Raw genomic sequence first — 16,923 nt, forward strand, 5'->3', positions numbered from 1 at the left:
CGGACTGTCTCTCTGTGAATTGGAGGTGCTCTTGCTTGTCGCTTCACCACTCCTTTTTAGGGCTCTGTAAGGGCTTGAGGGTGAAAGTTAAAGGCTTTCCTTTCATGCTAATTACACTGGAAGTAGCAAAGACAAGCCATTGACATCTGTGCTCATAAGTTAGTGTTTAATTAGGAGGACCAGCAAACATCACTGCTTGTGATGGCAATAAACTGGAAAAAAGAGGATGACTTTTGCCCAAAGGGCAGATTAAGCCCCCAAGACCAAACATTTTGCAAAGCATCAGGAGATAGCCTTTTAATTCGGGTTACTGCTTCTGTTGCATTTTGATGTACTGCCTCAGTTGTGTGTGGTGTTGTTTTTTTTAAGTTGTCTGACTTGCATAGGTGATTGCTGCATTTTGTATAGAGCAGAGCTACAGATCATACCTCCAATTGGAGATTTTCCATCAGCAGCGTTAGAGACTACCTCAGGAGAAAGCACGAATTGACTTGACCTCTGGAAGTGACTCCTGCATCGTCTCTTGGCTTGGGGTTGTAGATCTGTATGTGTGTTGAGTGTGTTTGTTCATCCACTCCGTGGGGAATAATACTTTTTTTGCCCAGATCCGTCCTGGCTGCAGTGTGGTAAAACCAACATTGGATCAGTCAGCGTGATCATGCGGGCAATGAAACACAAGTCTGGCTACTTGGTATATTAGGATTCTGCCAGAGCCCATGTAGCTACGACATCCTTCAAAACACACCTGGCTCCTGTTAAATGAATGAAGCCCCTCCAATAGTCCTTCCTTTGATGTAGATATAGTCATATTTCAACCAGGGCAGGGAGGCAGCACTCCCCAAAGTCCATGTTGCAGCCTAGAGAACAAGCCTGTGATACTTGCATTGAGAAGGAAGTCTAGGCTCTCACTTTCTGGGCATTGCCTTAATTCCTGTATTTTGCACTAATGTGTTGTCTGGCCAGTTGGTGGATGTCTTAGGCAAAAGCGGAGGGGAGGGGGGAGAATACAAAAGAATGAACAGTGCGCACTCTGGGTGGGAAGGGGAGAGGCGAAGCGTTGCGAAGTGACCAAAAGGAGAGAGAAAGCCAGCCTTTTCCGATGTTTGCATGCAGCAGAGCGCAGGAAGCCTGGTGCCCAAACTCAGGTGGCAAGGAGGTCCCTGTATGCGCTTGTGTACTGAAGACACCCTGCATGCGGTCACGGCACACCTTTGAGGATGCTGCTGCGGATAGGCTAGGGGGTATGAAATGGAAGGCCTTTTTGCACTGACATACAGATGATCAAAGAACTAAACTAGCTTTCCAAAAGGAGGAAACCAGAAAACGCCACCCCTCATTAACTGGAAAGGAGAGGAAACCTTTGCAGACCGGAAAGCAAATAGGGCATTATTGCAACCAGAGTGCTAACGGTCTACTGTGTAGTATTTTTGAAAGGCAATTTTCATTGGTCCGCTTGAAGGTACGTACCCAAAATGGCTGCTAATGTTTGCATTTGTGTCTTGAACATGGTTAACTGCCAAAAGGTTCCTGTTACGGACTGGATGAGCTTCAGTTGGTCCAGGCGCTGTACATACCTACTGCTTGTTGACCCTTGTGCAGATGACTGAGGGAAACGCAGCCAAATGTCTTCTCCTGGCATGTCCCCTGATTGCTTTCTCTCTCTCTTTCCCCCTTCCCCTTCTTCTGGGTGTTCCCCTTTTGACACCCCCGCCGGCTTCTGATCCTTTAGCTGTTTGGGGATGTTGCCGGGAAGGTTGTTTTAAATAAGAAACGGTCATTGTGTCGAAATGTTAATAACTTTAAATAAATAAATCATTCCAGAAGCTTTAGACTTCTAGCACGTAACTTGTGTTTACATTCAAGAAGCACGTTGCAAGATGATAAAACAAATTAGACCAATTGCTCTTCCATCTTCCTGCGGTGGAAAAGCTCACAATCCACTAGGGGCCCTTTTCTAAGGATCAATGGGCAGGTGCGTTCTTATCGGAAGGCCTTATGCTCAGAAATTGGGCACGTATTACCCAGCATTCCCTCACCCATCCTGCCTCACACCTGGAACCAGGTGCACCTCTTTCTCTAGCACTGGGCCTAAAGAAGTTTGGCCTTTCTCCTTCCCCTTGATCGATGATCTCTTGCTTTTTTTATTTTCTTCCCTCTCATAAAGGAATATTTAACAGGGTGGGGGATTAGGGTTTATCTCGAAGACACAAACACACAGAGTTCTGCATCTTGTATGCAAGCTCGCTTCCTAAACTGAGCTCCCCTTAGATGTAAAGCCTTATGAAGTGCATTTGATTTAAGTCAACGTAACAATCAGTATATTGCATCTCGGGTGTAGTGAAGAAATACAAATTATTATCTGGCCTCTTCTGTCCTAATCTAGCCATCTCCTCTGTTCCCACAACTTGTATAACTGTTCCTTCCTCTTAATGCATTTAGTTTGAAGCACCTTCCTCTTCCATCTCAATGATGTTGAATAGTAAGGCTTGATTCCACCGTTTCTGGACACTGTCCTAGTGCTTGACTTGCCTTCATCACGACAGAAATGTTTAGTTCCTTGTCATGCTTAGGGGACTACGGCTAATAGATGCAGCGGTTTTTGCATGTGGATTTAAATAACATTGCAATCTAGAGTGCCTGCAGATTTTCCTTTCTGCAGTTTTGATGGAAACCAAAGGTTCAGTCAGTCTTTGCGCAGTCAGCAGAAAGGGTATGCTGTATGCTTTGTACTTGCCCATTCGTGTCCTCGTGCTGGTTTATTTGTGTCTCGGAGCTCTTATCCCAAGGCAGCCCACTTCCTTTCTTTAGTACCTGGGAAACCTCCTTGCATGCAGACCCCCATTTCCCACATTTCGGAAATAAAAAAGGAACTTTACACAGAAAGTGTTCTTGCTTCTGCATTTGCTAAGGTTCTGTGCATCTGTTTAATGTGTTGTGCATTAATTGTTTAATCCCTCCCCATCCACCTGTTCCCCTCAGTGACTTGATGTCATGAGTGTGTGTTGTACAGATTGAGAATTTTAAAAATTGCACTAAATATAGCTTTGTGCCAGTTTCTGACCTTTCCTTTGTATAGTCTTTATCCTCCTTTTTTCAAACCAAAAACTCTTCTGTTCCTGGAGGATGATACTAGTGGATCTGTTCTTTCTTTGTCCTCAGTTTAATAGCCTCCTCTCTTCTCACTCAGCTAAGGGGTACCATGCTTGATTTTGTATGGTTGCAAAACATCTAATTCCTTTCATAACTTTCTCCATTACAAAAAGATCTGTTTGCAATTAAATAATGCTTTGCTAAACTAGTATCTCAGTCTTAGTGGCATCCATTTGCAATTCCAATATTTGCAGGCGACTTAAAATATATGTGTAAAACTTGAGAGCAACAGTGTAATTGGACAAACTCTCATTGTTTCCACTTGGAGGGTAGGAGCTAACACTGGGCAAATAATGGATAGGGTAGACCTTCTCTACATATGCATGTTGTGGTCCTTCTATTCAAATGGTGGCTTTTCAAATGGGAACAGGAAACGATCACTGTATCCTGAGCTCTTTAATTGGGAGTAACAAGAGAAGCAAAGGCCAGCTTCTTTCATCAGCAATTCCCAGCTTAACTGGTTCAGCCTTGTTGTGAAGGACTGGAAGGAATTTGAGATTGTAATGGTTGCTTCTGGGCCATGATGTTCCATTCTGACGTATTTTCTTGATGCCGTGGGAGGCCCAGTGGACTCTTTCTGTTCTGCTGTTGCCCACTGTATTTGGTTACTTGCTCAAGGCTGGTTGTGAGGGAGAGATTTCCGTTTTCAGAGTGCACATGGTCCTCCTTCCTGCGTATCTTTGGCACAATTCCCCTGGCCATGGTAATTAAGCACAAACAGAAGTTTTTCCACAACAGGGTCGCTAGCATAAGAACCTGGCAGTAACTCCGGGTCAGAGCCCAGCTGGCTAACTTGCAGCAAAGTTGCCTTCTTGCCATCTCTGCACACACATTCCTTCTCACCGGTACCATCCGCAAGAATTCATTAAATCCTTTGAGGCCTCGGGTGCAACGTTGATGCACATAAGAAAGGAATATATGCTGTGATGATCTGGTGGGAGTTGGTTGATGCAGGGATGCAGCCGTCATCGGGGAGCAGCTTATATGACTTTTCACTGTTCCTTAAGTTAGTAGAGCCCAGCAAAAGATACCATTTGGAGCTCAAGTTATTGGGAGAGAACCGGGTTGCCTTGGCTCACACAGTCACTTGTCTTCCAGACTGGGGAAAGACTGTCCCAGGTTTTAAAATCTGCAAAATGTGAAGTAGAGCATTTCCAAACCTCTTTTTTTTGCGGGGGGGGGGATTGTCAAAATCAGGGTGATCTGGAAAACAGGATGAATGAGTTTCTGCACTATATGTTGCATGGAAATAATATGTTGCACCAACGAGACACTGCTGTAGTTTAATTGTCTTTGGACATGTGATCCAATGCCCTTCATATTTCTCTCTTTGATAGTCTTGCTTTGCAACTGGGATTGGGGCTCCATTTTGACAATCTTGACACAGAGCTTAGCAGGTAAACAATATCTATTTGCCTTGGTTGCATAAGCACCTCTGATGAACTGCATTTGTTGCTTAGGTTTCTTGAGGTGGAGCTGTGGTCTTTTAATTTGGGGGGGGTGCGTGTGTGTGTTGGCGTTCCTGTTGCATGTTGTGTTTTGAATTGCTTGGCCATGCTGCGTCTGCAACTGAAGCCACAAATTGTTGAGCTGGAGTGTGTGGCGGCGATTCTTTTGAAGACCAGCAGGAGCTGCTTTCGTTACGTTCTGTTCATTGCTCGGAGAGCGTCCATGCTGTTGTTTTGCTGGGTGTGTGCTTGTCTTATAGCAATACTCGTTGGCTCTGATCCTGCGGGCTCTTCAAAAACTACCTGTGCTTCAAAACAAATTTCTTCCTTGGGAGCAGCAATAAAGGGGTGGGAGAGGGTTGGGTGGGGGAAATCAGTTACTGTGTCGAGGGTTTGTAGCCTGTTGTATAGCTTGCACTCTTGAATGTGTTTAGTGGGGGGTGGGGGGCTTAGCTGTAAACGGAAGGATTTTGAAGGATGGTGGTCAGACCAACATGAGCACTAATTTCACTCCCAGTCAGGGTTTCGTTCTTGGAAGCCCTGGTTATTCACTTATTCTTTGCATCTTTGACCTTGTTCATTCTTCCAGTTGTGTTCCCCGTCTTAACAGTTGCATCCATCCCCCTCCAAAAAGATTACTTTGCACTTGGACACACAGATGGTGTGTGTCACTCAAGGGGCACTCTTAATTGTGTGTTTGTATTTGTGTGAGGTAGGTACAGCCAGTACGTTGTGGTGGTCTTCGTAGTAATGGGTGACTTAAATGGAGTATGTTTGCATGAGCCTCTTAATTGTGCTTCTGGTCCTTACTCCACCTTTTCTCCCCAGTGGCAAGGCCTGCATCTGAGCGGAGGAGAGGGTTAGGGGTATAAAACACTGTTACCCTTTGGCTGCAGTATCCAAGGGCCCATAATGTCCCAAAGGGAAATTCTGTATAATTTTCACCTACAGTGGAGGGAGGCAGTACAGTATTCTTTATGCTTGACCTGTAATTGCTGCTTGTCAGAGGAAACCTTTTGTGGAGTGGGATAAATTTTCTAATGCTTGTCGTTCCTGTCAAATCCTAAAGGTGTTCAGAGAAAAATATATATTTCAGTTCAGCATTCTGTTAGGTTAATGTATGTATTTGGGGTGAGGTTTTAATTCTCTATCAGCACCTTCCACAGCCTTTTCTTTAACCGCATCCAGGGCCAGTTACTTTTCCCTTTATTTAAAAGACTTGAGCATTGCTTTTGCTGCTGTGCCTGTTCTTCAGGGAGCTTGCCGTGGGGGAGAAAGGTACCACTTCAGAAGTCTTCTGCCAGGCTTCCTTTCAGCTTCAGTTTCCTTTATCGTATTCAGCTGACATCTGAACACACCCTGGCGTCCCAAGCTTGCAAAGGCCACTTGGCTGAGCACTACAGTAAAACTGATATTGAGCTGTGATATTCCACATTTCCCCTCTTGCTTCCTTTCCGTGCACCCCCCCTCCCCGTTAAAGTGCTCCCCATTCTGGGCCACAGGCATAGGGATTTTGGGATACAAGGGGACCAGCAATTTAGAACCTGTGTGAAAGAGTGGACTTGGGGAAGAGGCATAGAACTCGCCGGTTCTCCTCCTTACATTGTCTGCCCTAGGTGTGAGCACTTTACTCTGTGTGCGTGTGTGTTCAGTAAAATGAGTTGCAGGTGTTCTAGGACCAGAGGCAGATTACAGTTACCCGTTTTTTTCAATTCTGCCCCCCTCTCTCACACACAAGCCCAGTGGTCAGTTTGCCACCACCCCTGAGATATGTCGCTTAGAAGGGAGCAATCCCTGTGGCAAGTACAATGCCTGCACTGCCTCTCGGAAGAATCCCAGGAAGTAGAACGCTGTACTCTCCCTCCCTCTCTTGTGTTAGAGCCGTGCTGGCCAGCTGAACTTGCTGTGACTCTACCACCTCAAATACCTGCCCAGACTCGCCTTTAGTTCTTTGATTTTATTTTGCCGGGCCAGCGGCCAAACGTGTATTTATATTTAGGGTTGCCCCACCAAGCGCAGAGGAGCTCTGCAATAACTAGCATATTTAGAATGCCTTGCTTAGAAAGGGGCATGTCTTGATGTGAGATTCTGTCACCTTTTCAGACATTAATTTAGAGGGGACGAGGGGGAGAGCAGGTGGTCTTACCTACCTCTTGCAATAATAATAAGAATAATAACAAAAAAAGGAGCAGGCTTGGGCACTGTAAAAGCCTTCCTTGCTCTTCATCTTAAAACACTAAGGGCAGACATGGGAGTCCATGCAAGGAAAAAGAAAGCTATATAGGGCAAGAGAGTTGCACTGGAAAATACATTCCTTGCTCTGTATTTGGTCTGTTTCCTCCTCCTGTGATAACTTCAGCAAGCGTAAATTTGGGTGGGGGATAGAAGAAGCTAGGTCACAAATCAACACCTCACACTTAAAAGATCTCCTTTGTTTCCTGTTTGATAAGTTTGGGGTCGGGTGGGGAAGAAGAGTACTTGTGATTTCTCGTACAGAGCACCAAACCTACAACCCTGCTGATCAAAACCAGCATGCAGCCATGTTTACCTCCTTTGAGGCAGGGGCCTTAATTGGGAGTTATTTGGCTAAGGCGGACTCTTTTAAAAAAATAAAAAGGTATGCCTTTGTTTATATTTAGGCAAGCTTGAAAGGGTGGACGGGGGGGGGAGCGTTGCTTTTTGCAGAATGGCTGCGGGGAGTGCAAATGGAAGTGCTGCGTACAAAACACTCCCCCACTCCAAACACACCCCAAAAAACAAACACCCACCCCCAACCTATTGGCCTATTGATCCACAGTTGTTGGCAGCGAGGCTTAACTTTGCACCGTGGTCTTGTTAGTAGTGGAGAACTTGGACCAATGTTTAGAAGAGACTAAAAAGGGGTGGGGGGTAGAAAAGACACGTTCAGATCAGCTCACAGGCCTACCTTCCTGCTTGCAGGTACACGATCTTCCTTCAAACTGGTTTAAAGCACAAAGAGATAAACTCGAAACAAAACGCTCACGCAGCAGGTGTCTTGTGGGGTGGGAGCTTCCAAAGCAAATACCACACACACACAAAAACCAGTGGCCAGTTCCAGCCTCCATGCAGCAGAGGGTCCCCCAACCCATGTGTTCTGATGTGCAATCAAAGTGTGAATCTTTTTCTACATCCCACCTTATATCTAGCCCAGAGGCTGCAGCCGCTTCTGTTTGGCCCCTCACCTTTCCACCTTTCTCAGTGGTTTTGTTACCTCCCCTCGCCCCCGCCCCCCCGTTACTCCTCAGTTAGGGGGGGTTTCTTGACAAAATGAAGCACTTGCCTGTGTGTCAAAAAAAAAAGAAAAAAAAAAGGATAAACCTACGTTCGGTTCCTAGAAGGAAATGCAGACTTGTCAAACCCGCCACCGACAATTTTCTCCCGCCTGGTTGTTCCATGAAGTAAATAAATTATATTCGAACTTCTATATAAATATATATTGGAGACCAATAAAGAAAACAGAGCTACCACAAGCCATCCACCCCACCCCCCTTGTCCACACACACCCCTTGCGCAGTGTGAAAGCCACCTTTGTATAAGCCCCCCTGATGTGAACCCAAGTGACTGGTTACCTTTTTTTTTGTCTCTGATGTTACAATATGCATTTTCAGAATTTCTGCATCACCTTTTTGGGGTTAGGGCAAGGGAGGGAGGGGGTCAACCAGGAATTAAGTAAATTAAATAAAAAAACAAAAGCATTCAGACTTGATCTATTTTCTACAATGTATGCTGCGACCAGGTCCTGTTATTCATATTGTGGCTTTGAATCAATTATGTTTATTAAAATGCTGTTGCTTCTATCTGCCTCTGCCTTCGTTTTTCCCCTCCACCTTGTCTCCAGTTATTTGCTGGGGGTGGGTGGGTAAGGATAATGGAAATACTGGGGGAAAGGGGTGGAAATTTGATACCACACCTGCGTTTTATATCCTAATTCTATAATGCAGTTCAAGTGGCTGCTTTCAAATCATTTACGTGTCTTTATTGCCCACGAAACACACCTCCTCCAGCCAGGGAAAGGCACTATTGATCTTGGTTTGCTTAGGCCAAGGAGGTGTTGCCACTGCCCATTTCTGTTTTATAAAACACTGGGCCCTTGAAGTCCAGAAAGATACAGGTGAAACTCGAAAAACTAGAATATCGTGGAAAAGTTCATTTATTTCAATAATTCAACTTAAAAGGTGAAACTAATATATGAGATAGACTCATGACATGCAAAGCGAGATATGTCAAGCCTTTATTTGTTATAATTGTGATGATTATGGCATACAGCTGATGAAAACCCAAATTAACAATCTCAGAAAATTACATTATTGTGAAAAGGTGCAGTAGCTATTCAATCCATAACACCTGCAGTGGGTTCCTGAGCCTTTAAATGGTCTCTCAATTCTAATTTTTCGAGTTTCACCTGTACTTAAAGTAACTCCTTTTTAAGGATGGGAGCCTGAGGTATCTGGATCATTGCATGAACAGAAGGACATAAGAAGACGAGAAGAACCCCAATGGAGCAGGCCTGTGCCTCCATCTAGTGTAGCATCCGGTTTTTGCAGTGGCCAGCTAGATGCCTATGGGAAACATGCAAGCATGACCTCTTCCTTCAGTTTTCCAGCAATGTATTCAGAAGCATGCTGTCTCCAACCAGAGAAGCTGCACAATGGAACTTTCCCCTGGAACAGAATTTGGGCAGTTTGCTTAGCACGTTTGGGGACAAGGGGAAAGCGCTATATCCCTTGCCAGGTCTCGCCCCATGATTTAGTTTCGATTTAGTTTTAATTCAACCTGGTGAAGGGCAGGTTGTAAATCTAACAAAACGAGAACCGTTAATAATAGTTGGGAGTCAATGTTTTGTTTTCAATCACTTGGGCCGTCTGTAGTGGTACCTCGGGTTACATACGCTTCAGGTTACAGACTCCGCTAACCCAGAAATAGTACCTCGGTTTAAGAACTTTGCTTCAGGATGAGAACAGAAATCGTGCTCTGGCGGCGCAACAGCAGCAGGAGGCCCCATTTGCTAAACTGGTGCTTCAGGTTAAGAACAGTTTCAGGTTAAGAACAGACCTCCAGAACGAATTAAGTACTTAACCCAAGGTACCACTGTATTGGATATTCTGCTTAAGTCATGTACCAATATCAAACTTGGATGAACAAAGACACTGGGATGCCCCTAAAGTTAAGTGTGAAACTGACCCACTAACGTTTTCCTCTTTTCTGAGCTGCCTTTAAGGCCATCCTCCATTTCAGCTACTTACCCTCCATGTAAACGGGAGAGACCGCTTTCCCTCTTTTCCCAGGGCAAATAGCCCTTATTGTGCAACTCCATCTTAACGCATTGTGAGCGTCCTTTTCTTTCCTACACTCCCAGTGTGAAAAGCAACAGGTGGACTTTGAAGGCTCTCCTTCTCCTTGCTCACCTAAGTTGTCCTGTGCAGATACCGAGCTGGGGAACAGTTCAGGTGTGCAAGGTTGTGTGTGGGGAACCTGTTTGCTGTTGAATGGAAATTAGAGACCAGTGCCCAGGCCACTGTTGGCGGCATATATGGCCTTGATTCTCAGTGGCTGCTGAGATAGGAGGCACAGTGCTGAGATTCCCTACCAGTCCTGTAATTCTGTAAAGGGACCCCTGACCATTAGGTCCAGTCGCGGACGACTCTGGGGTTGCGGCGCTCGTCTCGCTTTATTGGCCGAGGGAGCCGGCGTACAGCTTCCGGGTCGTGGCCAGCATGAGTAAGCCGCTTCTGGTGAACCAGAGCAGCGCACGGAAACGCTGTTTACCTTCCCGCCGGAGCGGTCCCTATTTATCTACTTGCACTTTCACGTGCTTTCGAATTGCTAGGTTGGCAGGAGCAGGGACCGAGCAACGGGAGCTCACCCCGTCATGGGGATTCAAACCGCTGACCTTCTGATCAGCAAGTCCTAGGCTCTGGTTTAACCCACAGCGCCACCCGCGTCCCATTCTGTAATTCTGTAGAGGACAACTAATGAAGGTGTTCTGTTATTTAGAGGAGTTTTTAGGCTTCCTTCTAGGTAGGGGGTACATGAGGAGTTGTGCAAAGGATACAACAACTTGGCTCGTTTGCACTTCAAGCAATTGCCCTTGCAGGCAAACCAGGTGGGGTTTTCACTGGGGAATTTAAAGCAGGCCTCTGAATCTCCTATTATAAGGATGAGTTTTGTCCTTAAGAACTTTGTCATGTGCTGCTCACACAAACACACCCATCCCATAACTAAAGAGGTCCAGGCTTCCTTGCATTAACACACACACACACACAGAGAGAGAGAGAGAGAGAGAGAGAGAGAGAGAGAGACCAAGACCACTGTTCCATCAAACCTGAAATTTTGGTGTAGAGGCTTTTGGTAACCAGTTGCCTTTTTTAATGCCAACTTAGCTTACATCAGGGATTGGACCAACTGCCATTGGACCCAGCCAGCAAGGCTGACAGGAATGATGGGAGTTGTAGTCCAGCAACAGCTGCTGGTTCTCTATCCTTGGATTACAGGAAATAGCTTGCTGGGGAAACTCAGCTCCAAAACATGAAAGGCCCCCGTTGCATATCAGCGGCTCTCTAAGTAAGTTGTAGTCCTTCAAATAATTCTCTCTCACATTGCATTCCGAGGTGGCAATAGGTCCAGTCTCTCTCGAGGAAACTAGTGCTCTTTAGAAAGCACAAGGAGTTTTCAACATGTTGATTGCAGCGACTAAGCGCAACTTTCTTCCTTTCATCCAAGCCACAAAGGCTAGGTAAAGGCACTGTCGCCCTCAGTTTGGCACCCTGTTTTTGCTGCCACACAAAAACATGGGGACAATAAGCTGTTCCTTCTGTTCTCTCCTACTGAGTTCTTTCTCCAACTCCTGCGGACAGGAAGATGGAGCAAATCTGTAGCCCCTCTTATAGAGTTAAGAGGAAAGGTGCAATCGTGCTTGAAGTGGAGGGGGCATCGCCTTCAATCCATCTTGCGTTTCCTGCTGAAGAGGGCTACCCGTCCAAATGGAAACTGATCTGCCCTTCAAAGAGAGCGATGCAGACCATGAGGGCTCCTCCAGTGAGGAAGCCCAGGTTCTGGAGAAGGAAGTGGGCAAGGGAGCCCTTCTTGCCCCTGCTAGAGCTCCTCTGCAGCATTTCAGGCAGCTAGAGAGAGGGCGAGAAAAAACAACAAAAGGCCATTATGTCTTTGGCAGCAGCTGTTACGGCAGCTTGCAGTTAAGCCAGAAAGGCTGTTCTCCTTGAAGAGACAATAACAGCGATGCTTAGTGGATGCTTAGCAAAGATATCTTCATTGCGAAAAGCCAGGATAAAGAGGTGTGTCTTCATCACTCCACAAAAGCTGTATAATAAAATTGCAAGAGAGGGGTATCCACAAATGAGGGGCTGCCACAGAGAAGGCCCTCTCCTTGGTCGCACACACATACACACACACACACGAGCTGCTGAGGGTGGTGGAACAACCAAGAGGCCCAGGTAAAGGGACCCCTGACGGTTAAGTCCCGTTGCGGACGACACTGGGGTGGCGGCACTCATCTCGCTCTATAGGCCGAGGGAGCCGGCGTACAGCTTCCGGGTCATGTGGCCAGCATGACTAAGCCGCTTCTGGAGAACCAGAGCAGCACACGGAAATGCCGTTTACCTTCCCGCCAAGTGGTACCTATTTATCTACTTGCACTTTGACGTGCTTTCAAACTGCTAGGTTGGCAGGAGCAGGGACCGAGCAACGGGAGCTCACCCTGTTGCAGGGATTCGAAGCGCCGACCTTCTGATCAGCAAGTCCTAGGCTCTGTGGTTTAACCCACAGCGCCACCCGTGTCCCGAGGCCCAGGTAGGGAATAACTAAACCCTGGGTCCCCAAAAGATTAATGTCATGCTAACAGGAGAAGTTTGCAAAGAGGCGGCTGTCCTTACCATGTCCACCAGTGCCACGTACAGGAAAATACCAGCCGTGATGGCAAAAATCCAGGGCGTGACTTGCGTGGTGCTCCGACTAATGAGCGTCCCTACTACTGCGCCCAAGTAAGCCAGGAAAGCAGACAGCAGGTTGAAGAGGAAGACCCGTCGGACTGGCATGCCAGCCTGCAGCAGGACAGCGCAATCCCCTGCCAAAGGAAAGAGGAGTTAAGAGTGCAATGGACACATCTTCACAGAGGCACCATTAACTAACTCAAAGCCAAGCAATGTCTCTAAAACCAGTGATCCCCAAATCCACCTTCCCCCCACCCCAATGGACCACTTGCAAATTGTGGACGACTTGAAGCTTTTTCTGCCTCTTTGGGTAATTGTAATGTACCATGCATATGCTGTCTTTTAATTGACTCTGGGGTTGTGGCGCTCATCTCGCTTTATTGGCCGAGGGAGCCGGCGTACAGCATGGCCAGCATGACTAAGCCGCTTCTGGCGAACCAGAGCAGCGCACGGAAACGCCGTTTACCTTCCCGCCAGAGCGGTACCTATTTATCTACTTGCACTTTGAGGTGCTTTCGAACTGCTAGGTTGGCAGGAGCAGGGACCAAGCAACGGGAGCTCACCCCGTCGTGGGGATTTGAACCGCCGACCTTCTGATTGGCAAGTCTGTGGTTTAACCCACAGCGCCACCCGCTGTGACAAAGGACAGCTGGACATATAAAGGGCCCCATTACCTTCAGTAGCTTAGGGCCTCATCAAAGCTAAATCCGGCCCTGCCTGTAACCACAGCATCAGGTAAGGTCACATGGGTGGGACCCACAAACCCAGAATGGCATGGGTTCAACAGAAGGGCAGGAGCGACCACAACACCAGAGCAGATCCAAGTAAAGGGGTGGAGTCTTCCTTGGACACCGGACAGGAGGATATGATAGGATTAACTGATATCATCAGCATCATCTTCTGTCATCAGAAGCGCAGGACCATAGGAAAAGATTTGTTGGATCTGAGTTTATATCAAATCCACCAATGGCCAAGCCTACAGCCACAACATGAGAGTGGAGATTTGCACCCAAGGTGTGTGAATGACATTTAAAAATGCACACACACAAACTGAGCCCCAAATCTTTAAAATATTAAATAGCAAAACAAAGCAGATTTAAAAGTGAGAGAGGTCAGGAAAGCCTGAAGAATAAAGCTGGGGATCTTCCTTACCAAGTTCATGGGGCAGTTCGTGGCAAAATACTGCCACCGAAGTGCTTAAACCACTGGAGATTCCATCAGAGAAAGCAGCTCCTAGGAGAAAAGGGTTACAAAGGTAAGTGAACCTAAAAGAGGCGTTTCCTCTCCCCTCTCTCCAGGTGGATTGGCGCAAGTCATCTGAACTAGTTTGTCTTCACTCGAGTGGGAAGACAGGTGAACGAACGCCAGTGTATTGGAAGAAGCAAAGATCACCAGTGTTGAAGCAATTATTCTTCAACATCAACCGTTGGACTGGTCATGTTGTTCGGATACCTGATTATCGTCTTCCAAAGCAACTACTCCATTCCGAACTTAAAAATGGAAAGCGTAATGCTGGTGGTCAACAAAAGAGGTTTAAAGACAAGACAAATCTTTAAAAATGTAGTATAAACACCGACAGCTGGGAAACACTGGCCTGTAAGTGCTCCAAGTGGAGAACAGTCTTTACCAAAGGTGTCATGGGCTTTGAAGAGGCTTAAACTCAGGACGAAGGGAGAAATGCGCTAAGAGAAAGTCATGTTTCGCAAACCCTCACCGTGATCAATTCCCGCCCGGAAACCTATGTGGAAGGATGTGTGGATCCAGAATTGGCCTCCACAGTCACTTACGGACTCACTGTTAAAACCGTGTTCATGGAAGACAGTCTTACTTGGCCTTGAGTGATCACCAAAGAAGAAGAAAGAAGGTATTTATGATTATGTCCAATCACCTGGAATTTAAGTGGGAAGCTTCTGTGATTCTGTGACAGAGGTCTAACACAAGCCTTTCTGGAACTGAAGGCTGGAGAGAACCAGTGGTGGTAGCCAGTACCCACTGGGGGCGGGGAGAGGGGTGCTGAGAGGCCATTAGTAGTTGGAGACACAGCCAATGATGGGCAGAGTCAGCTCATTATAGTTTTACGCCCTCCTCCCTGCTGAGTAGTACAAGGGCAACACTTGACACTACAGAAGAGGAAGACTACAGTCCATTACATGTGAAGCTCGCGACTCTCATTATGCCATTTCAGATCCTTTTAAAAGCTTCCTTTAGTTCAGCAAGCATATCTAGACATGTAAATGAAAATAAGGAAAACCAATTTTGTTGTTTTTATTCGCACATTGGTGATTATTTTAAATTGTTCTTTGTATGCTGCTTAAAGGTAAAGGGTAAAGGGACCCCTGACCATTAGGTCCAGTCGTGGCCGACTCTGGGGTTGCGGCGCTCATCTCGCTTTATTGGCCGAGGGAGCCGGCGTACAGCTTCCGGGTCATGTGGCCAGCGTGACTAAGCCGCTTCTGGCGAACCAGAGCAGTGCACGGAAATGCCGTTTACCTTCCCACCGGAGCGGTACCTATTTATCTACTTGCACTTTGACGTGCTTTTGAACTGCTAGGTTGGCAGGAGCAGGGACCAAGCAACGGGAGCTCACCCCGTCGCGGGGATTCGAACTGCCGACCTTCTGATCGGCAAGTCCTAGGTTCTGTGGTTTAACCCACAACGCCACCCGCGTCACTGTATGCTGCTTAGGGATGTCTTTATTAAGTGGTTTATAAACTCAAATAAATAAATGGAAGTAATTTCTCTCAACCTCTGAAAAATAATTTTCTGGTTCCAACCTAACTTTTGTAGGATTGTGCCCTGCCATTATTATTATTATTATTATTATTATTATTATTATTATTATTTGCTTCTGGCACAAGCAGAAACCTAGCCCTGGCTCAAAGCCACTCACCAATGGCCAGTCCATCTGTGAAGTTGTGTATCCCATCCCCTAGAATAACCATCCAAGCGATGTCGGCTATCCCAGCCTTGAGGGCTCCAGCTGGACTGTGGGAGTGCCCGTGAGCATGGTGCTGATGGAGCTCTTCTTCCTGCCTCTCTGAGCTTCCTCCACACTCTTCTGAGCTGCGAATTTGGACAGAGCAGTCCTGGACTTCCCCGTAGAGGCTGCCAGCTCCTCCTTCTGCCACCGTCAGGCTCTGGGATTCAGCACCTGACACCCAAACCAAGCAGGGAAATATCAGATCCACTTGCCCACCCCTAACCCTGGCACAGATCGCTGGCATTTGTGACTAAGCAAGCAGTACTGTGGATGCACTCTTGGAACTCACAGATAATGGGCTGTTATGTACTGAGTTGAATAGGATACAAAATGCAGCAGTCTAATTGGTCCTAGAACAATAGGGTTCAGAATGCAGCATTCTGATTGGTCCTAGAATAATAGGATCCAGAATGCAGCAGTCTGATTGGTCAGCAGGAGCCACCCAATCCAGCTCCTGGTGGAAGTGAATCCGCAACCTGATCGGCCTACAGGAGAATCCTAGAATTAGCCAATCACGTGGGGCCCATTGTGTAAATAATGTATATAAAGCAGACATTTGGGGGAACTTCCATTCCTCACTACTATGAGCTGAATAAAGAGCATGAAATCCACTCTCGACTCCAAGTATATTTCATGGGCTAAACACAGAGACAGCTTGATTGAACAGCGGACCTCGGCCTCGTCAGCTACTTCTGTTCAGCTTGACCCACGGCAGACCCACAAGGGGTCTGGGTCTGAAGCAGGTGCTGTTCCCCCAAATAGCTGCAGCCCCCCCCATGCAACTGTAGGATGCATTACAAAATAATTTCTGGTCCGTCCAGATGGACTTGTGAAAACATGTTTTCTGCCATCACCTGCTCTGCTCTGTGTTTAGCTAGATGTCTTTTCCCACCCGTTCCAAAGACGGGTTGCAAAGGCGTTCCATATTGTCCTTGCAACGAGTCTATGAAGCAGCAGATTAGCTAAGAGAGAAACTTGGAAAAAACTCATCTGTACACTGAGTTTTTTAATACATGAAGCTTAAAGGAATTTTAAAGGCCTTCTACAGTGAATAATCTTCCTTCCTTCTTTCCTTCCTTCCTTCCTTCCTTCCTTCCTTCCTTCCTTCCTTCCTTCCTTTCTTCCCATCTGGCTGGGTTCCCCCAGCCACTCTGGGCAGCTCCCAACAGAATATTAAAAACATGATAAAACATCAAACATTTAAAACTCCCCCAGGGCTGCCTTCAGATGTCTTCTAAAAGTCAGATAGTTGTTTATTTCCTTGACATCTGATGGGAGGGCATTCCACAGGGCGGGCGCCACTACCAAGAAGGCCCTCTGCCTGGTTCCCTGTAACCTCACTTCTCGCAGTGAGGAAAGCGCCAGAAGGCCCTCGGAG

At 46.7% G+C, this 16,923-nt stretch overlaps 1 protein-coding gene across 2 annotated transcripts in view; it reads right to left on the reverse strand.

Moving 5' to 3' along the window:
* Positions 1–11,002: 11,002 nt before the first annotated feature.
* SLC39A5 (solute carrier family 39 member 5) overlaps positions 11,003–16,923 on the reverse strand; it is a 31,428-nt gene continuing 25,507 nt past the window's right edge. For both annotated transcript variants that reach the window (XM_053374823.1, XM_053374813.1), the window contains exons 8-11: positions 15,456–15,716; positions 13,718–13,798; positions 12,509–12,699; positions 11,003–11,740 (exon numbers count right to left, since the gene is read on the reverse strand). In XM_053374823.1, the coding sequence (XP_053230798.1) occupies positions 11,588–11,740; positions 12,509–12,699; positions 13,718–13,798; positions 15,456–15,716 (686 nt within the window). In that variant the 3' untranslated portion in view covers positions 11,003–11,587. The remainder of the gene's footprint in view (positions 11,741–12,508; positions 12,700–13,717; positions 13,799–15,455; positions 15,717–16,923) is intronic.

This window comes from Podarcis raffonei, chromosome 2 (genome assembly GCF_027172205.1).
Source record: "Podarcis raffonei isolate rPodRaf1 chromosome 2, rPodRaf1.pri, whole genome shotgun sequence".
Classification (NCBI taxonomy): Eukaryota; Metazoa; Chordata; class Lepidosauria; order Squamata; family Lacertidae; genus Podarcis; species Podarcis raffonei.